At 42.9% G+C, this 8,928-nt stretch overlaps 2 protein-coding genes across 2 annotated transcripts in view; one reads left to right on the forward strand and one right to left on the reverse strand.

Moving 5' to 3' along the window:
• myo18b (myosin XVIIIB) overlaps positions 1 to 89 on the forward strand; it is a gene marked incomplete at its 5' end in the record, with an annotated part of 45,646 nt that extends 45,557 nt beyond the window's left edge. Inside the window, one exon of the mRNA XM_084160707.1 lies at positions 8 to 89. The remainder of the gene's footprint in view (positions 1 to 7) is intronic.
• Positions 90 to 2,887: 2,798 nt separating this feature from the next.
• On the reverse strand, positions 2,888 to 7,117 carry LOC311127100 (nucleoplasmin-like; the record flags this gene model as incomplete). Its single annotated transcript, XM_084158864.1, has 8 exons — positions 2,888 to 2,920; positions 3,121 to 3,157; positions 3,271 to 3,296; positions 3,561 to 3,700; positions 3,935 to 4,028; positions 6,568 to 6,684; positions 6,902 to 6,984; positions 7,081 to 7,117. The coding sequence occupies 8 exons, from the start codon at positions 7,115 to 7,117 to the stop codon at positions 2,888 to 2,890; spliced, it is 567 nt and encodes a 188-aa protein (XP_084014990.1).
• Between the last annotated feature and the right edge of the window lie 1,811 nt (positions 7,118 to 8,928).

Raw genomic sequence — 8,928 nt, forward strand, 5'->3', positions numbered from 1 at the left:
TCCCCAGCCTGCACATGTGTATGAGAAAGAATAAACTGAAGCCACTCCCAAAGACCCCAATGCAAGCTGCAAGGAGCCACACTCAAGCCAAAGAGCCATTGAAGATATATATACACTCGTACCAAAGAATCAATGAACATAGATACACACTTAAGTGAATACTCAATGAAGATAGATACACACTTAAGTGAATACTCAATGAAGATAGATACACACTTAAGTGAATACTCATTGAAGATAGATACACACTTAAGTGAATACTCATTGAAGATAGATACACACTTAAGGTAAAGATGCGCTGAATATATAAACACATTGAAGCCAAAGAGTCAATTAAGACATACACACGCTTAAGTTAATACTCAATGAAGATATACAGTACACACAATCAAGCCAAAGATGCTGTGGATTGTGCTGTTAATTGACAAATTTGAGCCCACTGAAGATAAAATATCTGTTAGATTAGAAGCACTGTTTGTACACAAATAAAACATATTTAAATGAAAATGCTTGTGAAACTGTTGTTCCACCAGCTATCCACACATACCTGAGAGGAGAGAGATACCTAGAGAAGACCGTTGCTGTTCAGAATGTTTCATAGGGAAATCCTGTTTTAGATTTAACACGGGTCTGTTTTGAGTTTGTCACTAGTTCTAAGGCAGGGGACAACAACTGGTCCTGAATTGTCACAGGTATTGCAGGGTTTATTCCTTAGAATCAGACCATAGCCTGGTTGTCAGACTGCAGTGATGTCTCACCTGTCCTCCTGTGCCATCAGTTAGCTAGAATAAAATAAAACAGCTTAATGGTTCAGTTGTGTTATAGGCATGAGGTAGAAACCAAGGGAAGGGGTAGACAGGTAGGGGTCAAAGGAAGTATAGAGGCTAGATGTTTGATTTGGGACTGGGGTGTCAGACTGCAGTGATGTCTCACTTGTGTCCTCCAACTCAGTTAGCCATAACCTTGCTGAGAACTTTACAGTCCAGATGGGTATTAAGATAGCGGCCAGTGGAAGTGTTGACGCTAGAGGTAGGGGTCAAGTATAGGGGCTAGGGTTGATTTGGGATGGTGTCAATCTGCTGTGTCCTGCAGACCCATCTGTTCACAGAACCTTACAGAATACTACAGTACAATATCAGTTACACTTCAGGTTTGCGGTAGGGACCAAGGGAAGTATAGTGGTTGATTTGGGACTAGGCATCTGTCCTGTGTCCCCTCTCGGTCCACAGCAATCTTAGAACTATAGTTCGGTTACAATTCAGAAGGTTAATGTAAGTGCTAGTGGTTGATTTGGGAGGTGTCAGTCTACAGTGGATGTCCTCCAGCACCATCTGTTCCTCAGTATCTTCAGCCCAGCTGGAGTTTATTCCCCCAGTCAGAGCTACAGTTCAGCTGTAGTTGAACAAGATTATACAGTCTGAATTGAACCCATCTGATCTGCATATAGTAGGGCAGAGCCAGGGTGAACTAGACTCAGCTATAGGAGGGCAGGCTGTTCATGCAATATCAATACTGTACAACACTTCCATTTATTACACCATCTCATGCTGCTTAACCATCCTAGATAACCACTAAGAATATGGTTTGTAGATTAATGGTGAGGAACCAAGTGTCAACCAATTCCATTTATACTGAAAATATAAATGCAACTATCTCAAAGATTTGACAGTTACAGCTCATAAGGAAATCAGTCAATTGAAATAAATTAGGCCCCAATCTATGGATTTCACAACTGGGCAGGGGTGCTGCCATTGGTGACCATAGGCCCACCCACTGGGGAGTCAGGCCCAGCCAATCAGAATGAGTATTTCTAAACAAAAGAGCTTTAGTACAGGAATAAATCCTCAGATCCCACAGTTGAAGCAGCCGGATGTGGAGGTCCTGGACTGGCGTGGTTACAAATGGTCTGCGGTTGTGAGGCCGGTTGGACGTACTACCAAATTCTCTAAAATGACATTTGAGGCAGCTTATGGTAGAAATTAACGTTCAATTCTCTGGCAACATCTCTGCTGGACATTCCTGCAGTCAGTATGCCAATTGCATGCTCCCTCAACTTGAGACATGTGGCAGCATTGACAAAACTGCACATTTTAGAGTGACCTTTTGTCCCCAGCATAAGGTGCACCTGTGTAATGATCATGCCGTTTAATCAGCTTATTGATATGCCACACCAGTCAAGTGGATGGGTTCTCTTGGCAAAGGGGAAATGCTCACTAACAGGGTAAATAAATGTATACAAAATTTGAGAAATTAGCTTTGTGCATATGGAACATTTTGGATTTTTTTTATTTCAGCTCATGAAACATAGGAAAAACACTTTACATGTTGAGTTCCTATTTTGTTCAGTGTAGTTACATACAGTACATTTTGATTAGTACAAGGACAAAAATATTTATTTCAAGTTATTTATTTACAAAGCACTGACAACAGGATAAACAGCCTTAGTTTAAATAGTTTGATCCATGTAAGAATGAACAGGTAGAAAGAAACCCAACAGTTGATTGACAGAACCTTTGGCCAATCAGAAATGCAAAAGGCCATTTGAGCAGCACCTGAGACAGACAAATGAAATGGTTTAGTCATTCAGTACAGCCAATCAGCAAATTCAGCAGTCATGTCACGCTACACCCTTCAGGCGCCAAGGGGTTTCTTTTAGTGCAATACTTTATGCCCCTTTCCCCTAAATGGTTATGTTAGTAATTGGGGGTAGGTTGACCCCAAGTCAGCATTAAGGAGAGACTTCATATGCCATTTAGCTGACACTTCATCCAAAGTGACCTAGACGTGGTCCGGGAATGGCTATGCTCTACCAACAGCTACAGAGGACCACTCAGGGCTTAGCATTACCTGGAGGGACTACCTCAGGGGAGTAGTCACTTACCCGGGATCACTTTCCTCTGCCTCTTCCCCTACCCTTTCCCTGAAACACAGAAAGACATTTTAAAACCACACCAGCCATGATTCTAAGAGGAGGCCAGAAGATTGTGTTGTGTCCCAAATGGCACTACTTGGTGCACTATATAGGGAATAGGGTACAATTTGGGACAAAGCCAGAGCCTCATGGAACAGGAAAGTAAATATAAAGGAATAAATATTTTGGCTGAGTAAATATTAAAGCACCTTTTTAGGAGGGTTGTTCTCATCATCTGATGCAGGTCTGGAAGGAGAGCGTGAGGATCAGTTAGTGGTAAGTCAACACAGCAACAATTACATTTCAGTAAATCACATAATTTAAAAAATGCATTGAGTTAAAGAAAATACAATACTTACTCATCTGCTTCCTCTGGCTTCTTTCTCTGGAAGAGGGGAAGAACATTAGCCTGATCCTAGATCAATTTGTGGTCTTACCAATACCATCTCATTGTTAAGCAAAGTTTGGATTTGACAATTGACAAGTTAAAATAACATCAACATTTGAGGATAATGCAGACTAGACCAAACAAGGATCAGTGTGTGGATGGATGGTGTGGATTTCATAGTTCTAAGTGTTCATATGCATGTTGAACATTTGAAAACTGAAATATAAATCATTCAAAAATAATTTAAAAACAGGTCCTTACTTTTCCTGCAGCATTTGCATTCTTGGCAGGTGTTTTCTTAGCAGGCTTCACAGGAGACTCAATATCTTCCTCCTCCTCTTCTTCCTCCTCCTCCTCTTCCACCTCATCACCACTCTCCATTCCTGAGAAGTCATCCTCCACTGGGAAGCAACAAGAGTTAAAACGACAGCGTCACATTATAACGGCCTGTAGTTTATGGATGTCCAACCTAATACATTACGCAATATTGTTCCAACACATCCGATTCTAATGCTCAGCTGCTCCTCAGGGCTTTGATTAGCTGAATGACGTTACAGTAAGGCTAGAGCCACTTGTTTTTTACACTTAACCAGCATCATTTTGGGAGCATCCCTGCTCCATAAACCCCTACTTACAGGCCACGTGTTCCCCACAGATGTAGACAGGTCCGGCGCCACTCTTCAGCCGGAAGGTTACAGGAGGGTGGAGGTCTATCCCAGACAGATTGACCTGGAGAGATCAATACACACAATCAATACATACAATCAGTGCTGCTATTCAAACTGACAGACCTGGGCACCCAGATAGGATAGGCCTATAACCACTGGTGATTACTCCCTCAGGCCCATTCCTCCACATTAGCCGATTTAGGTTAACCTTCAATAGGCAGGTAGGTCTAGGTCACTGGGAAGACTACTTCAAATCAGCCTGGTTGGCCAAGAGGTAGGCCTACAGTTGAAAAATTACCTGCACAGCAATTCACTTAGGAACACAACTCAGTTCTCTTGTTTTGTGTTAAGGCAGAGTTTAGTTTGGATAACTGGTCGCGGAATTTAAATAGCAGCAATGGGTCACCACTCGACTTGTAAAAATGGCAATTCTGAAAAGGCCATGTCCTGTACAACTGGTCCTTCCACAGGGTGCTGAAATTCATACTTTAAATACCGTATTGGTCCGAATATAAGACGACCCTGATTATAAGACGACCCCCCGTTTTTCAACACAAACATTTAGAAAAACAGATTTGCAGACTAGATTTGCCGAACAAAGAACTTCATTTTATTTTAAAATAACAATATTAAAAACACAGTGAATTAAACACAAAGGCAAACTATGTACAGTATGATTCAAAATTAATATCAAGCAATAATAAAGCAACATTTTTAAATAACAGAGAAAATACAGGCCACACATTTAACTAAACTTAACAAAAATTCGCCAAACTTCTCCTCCGATGTCTCTCTATCCCTCACACACGTCCTCTGCCCCGCTGTGTTCGCTCTCGCTGTCATCGCTCCCCAGCTGCTCCGCTTCCACCGGCTCCTCCCAAAGCACGTCGTCCTCGCTGCCGTCCAATGCATTTGAGATGCAACATTTTTTAAAGCCATCGATGATGCTCTGTGAGGGAATAGCATCCCATGCATGCAGGATCCATTCACACAGTAGACGGACTGACGGCTTCTGTATTTTCCCGGTCGGTGTGAGTGCGTGGTTGCCAGACAGGAGCCACTCTGTGTATTTTTTTCGCAGGTTATCCTTGAAAGGCTTGTTCACAACTACGTCCAACACCTGTAGCTGGCTTGTCATTCCCCCTGGTATGATCACAAGATCCCCGTTCATTGCTCGCACCTGACTTTTCACGGGCTCAGTCAGATGTCCGCGGAACGCATCCAGAACGAGCATGTTCCTCCTCTTCCTCAGTCCCCCGTAGCGTGCGCCCCACACAACCTTTAGCCAGTCCACTACAAGCCCCGACTCCATCCAGCCCTTCTCCTGGGCGCGCACAATAATGCCAGCTGGCATTGGGTCCTTTGGCACAGTCTTACGCTTAAGAATGACATACGGGGGGAGTTTGCTGCCACCAGCGAGACATGTCAACATGACAGTGACGCGGCTCTTCTCGTTGCCCGTTGATTTCACCAACACAGACTTTTCTCCCTTTCTATTGACAGTCACCGATGTTGGCATGTCGAAATAAACGGGTGTCTGATCAGCATTGCCGATCTGATCCAGCGGGTAGGAGTGCTTCTTCCTCAGGTTGATAATAAAGCGCTGAAACGAAAGCAGCTTCTCTCCGAAGTCTGACGGCAGGCGTTGGGCCAAACTCGTTCTCCGTCTAAGTGACAGTCCATTACGCCGCATCATCCTACGACACCAGCCGAGGCTGGCTTTAAATCCAGTGATGTTGAGCTCTCTGGCGATTTCCAGGGCCTTAACCTGGATGACAGCTCTGGTAATGGGCATTCCCTCAACTCTTTTTTCCCTGACATATTCAAAAACCCTCCGGTCAACCTCAATGAAACGACCACTTTGAGGACCACGGAAGGATTTTCGCTGACTGTTAGCATCTTTTAGACGTTGTTTTTCTGCTCGCCATCTTCTTACATTACACTCAGTGACCCCGAATGTCTTGGCAGCTTGGCAGTTGTTAGATGACTCTGCCTTATTGACAACCATTATTTTGAAATTGGCATCATAGCTCCTCCGCTGTTGTTTATTGACCTGGCCCACTTTTGAGCCACTTGTCTCTAAATGGTCAGCCTGTCTTTCCATCTTTAAACACCGGTAACGGGCTGGTTGTTAAGGACGCCTCTTCCCTCCGTCCGGAACGAATTTTTGGCGCCATCTGTGCCCGCGAATGTGTATTGACATTTAAAGGGAGCGCCGAAGAAGAGAAACTGCGCTCTGAATACTAGACCCCGAATATAAGACGACCCGACTTTTTTGGACCTATTTCGAGGGGAAAAAAGGCCGTCTTATATTCGGACCAATACGGTACACATCGAATACAACCACAAAATGTATCATTTGTGTTCCTCAACTCAGCGCGAATATGCCAATTGAATTGGTCAGTAATATCCAGGATCCGCAGTTGTACAGGACAAAGTTAAGCACAGGTAACTGTTTCCAATTTATATTTTTACTAGAATCGACTAATGGTGACTCCGTTGCTAGCAAATCCCACGACCAGTTATCAAAACCAACTCTGCCTCGATAAAGAACAGCAAGTAATCAGGCTGCCAAATCAGAACAAATTGGGACAACTTGCCGTGGGCATGCCGTTGGCGTGCAGGGTTGCCATGGGTATGCCCTTCCCGTTATCTGGTTCTCCGGTAATCAACGCCACAATGTTAAACTCTTCTTTGGCGCCTGCGCCCAGACACATCTGCCAGGGACAAGTCAGGCATTTGAAAACGCACTGATGTTATTAAATTTGCATTCCAGATTCTTATTGCAGTCATGCTACCCAAATTAACATTTCAAATGTCATCACGTGATAGTATTCTGACATGCGCAGTACGGCTGCAATAAAGATGACCTGTCAGTCCACTTTTTTGGTTGTAAAATGTCAAATATTCTCCAAGGGGAGTACAATGACTTACAGTTCTCAGGGCGAGTTGATGTTGGTGGTTTGTGTCATCTGTTTTGAATGTTTCCTCTTTCTTTGACTCGCTGAGTTCACAACCTACAAACACAGAATAAAGACAGATTCATTCCAACTGCTGTGAAATCCACATTTATTGGGCACTATGGGAACAGTTTCTAGCCAAATATAACCTACCCCACAGTGTTGACAGTGGTTTTTCCTGTTTATTCATGTTTCACAAATGTGAGATCAGGTTCTGTGAATCACACACACAAAGTATCAGCACATTGAATGTGCAACTATTGGAATAGATGGAAGGAAAAAGTAGCTATATTTATGTGTTTTAGGCCTATATTATCAAAACTGAGGAATAGCAACGTCAAAGGCTAGATTTGTTGAACTTCATATTTAAATGCTTACCGAAGGAGTGGCACTTCAGACTGTTCCTGGGCAGATGGCGAAAGAAAGAAACTGAACTCACACAACTGGACTATAAAGAAGATGGAAAAACAGGTGATTCCAATTAAGCGACCAGCGCTGCATCTGATTGGTTCGTTAATGAAGGGCGTGACCCATTCCAGAGCAGAGGTACTGATTGGAGAAGGGTTCATGCCACTCAGGTTTCAGGTTTTTGGATAGGAAACTCTGGTGAGTAGTAGGATAGGAGTAGTGAGTGACTGTGTGTAGGCTACTGTGTAATGTAGGCTTATACAGAAGTAGTGAGTGACTGTGTAGTGTACTATGTAGGCTTAGTAAGTGTGGTGTAGTGAGTAGGGATGAGTTTTAATGATGATGTTGTTGACAACATAGAATGCAAGCAGTTTGTGGTTGTGTGAGAGCCTCAATTCTTATATTCTCTTCCTCTCTCTCTCTCTCTCTCTCTCTCTCTCTCTTTGTGTGTGTGTTCTGCAGACGGCCGTGTGATGTATATTTAATGCAACCCTGTGGGCTCGGATCACTGCAGTCGACAGAGAACAGAGTGGAGAGAAGAGTGTGCGACCGCCGCAAACCCCTAGTGGGAACACACACTCTCATTTGTGCATACACTAGGGCTGTCCTAGTGTATGTCTTGTTCGACCGAAAGTCGTCTGTTCTTAAGACCAATCTATTGGTCGACATTTTTAAATGTGTATTTTTCCATATATAGCATGGGCGCAACTTTGGTTTTAGAAGTGAGGGGGACATTATTATTATTATCATTTTTTCTTTTTTATCCAGTTGGATAAACACTCCAAACAGCCTACCCAACCGCTCGGAGGCATCCGCATGGTCCTAAAGCACACCGTTGCCTCGTTTTGTATCACATTCCAGTGATAAAACTGGGGGGGACAAAAATGCAATTTCAGAATGTGGGGGGGACATGTCCTCAGTGAAAGTTGCGCCCCTGATATATAGTTTGTTCAAATAAACGATATATTAATTGAGCTTGTCTGATGCTTTAAGCTCACTGTTTGATGAAATAAGACACAAATGACTCAAGAGGGAGCCAGAGATCAGGATAACCAGAAGAAAAAAACGTAACCTGTCCTGACCATCCTCCTCCCGCTCCTACTGCTCCTCCTGGCTTTAGCAGATTCTGCCTTTACTCTCCTGAAGTTGCCGGTAATAGGCTACACGAGGAGGTAGCAAACTTGCAATTATGGTTTTCATATGCACATTTTCGTGGAACAGTTTCATTTCATTTATAATAACGTCTTCGTATCTCAAAATCGTTGTCATGTTGGTAATCAAAATTCCATCCAAATCTAAATGAAAATGATACAAACCTATGTGCAAAGCTGTCATCAAGGCAAATGGTGGCTATTTGAATAATCTAAAATATATTTTCATTTGTTTATCACTTTTTGGGTTACTACACGATTCCATATGTGTTATTTCATAGTTTTGATGTCTTCACTATTATTCTACAATGTAGAAAATAGTAAAAATAAAGAAAAACACTTGAATGAGTAGGTGTGTCCACATTTTTGACTGGTACTGTATGTCATGGGGAATTGATAGACAGTAACAATCAAACGTAAACAATTCACACAATGAAGTTAT

Source organism: Coregonus lavaretus (assembly GCF_964263955.1).
Source record: "Coregonus lavaretus genome assembly, chromosome: 4".
Lineage (NCBI taxonomy): Eukaryota > Metazoa > Chordata > Actinopteri > Salmoniformes > Salmonidae > Coregonus > Coregonus lavaretus.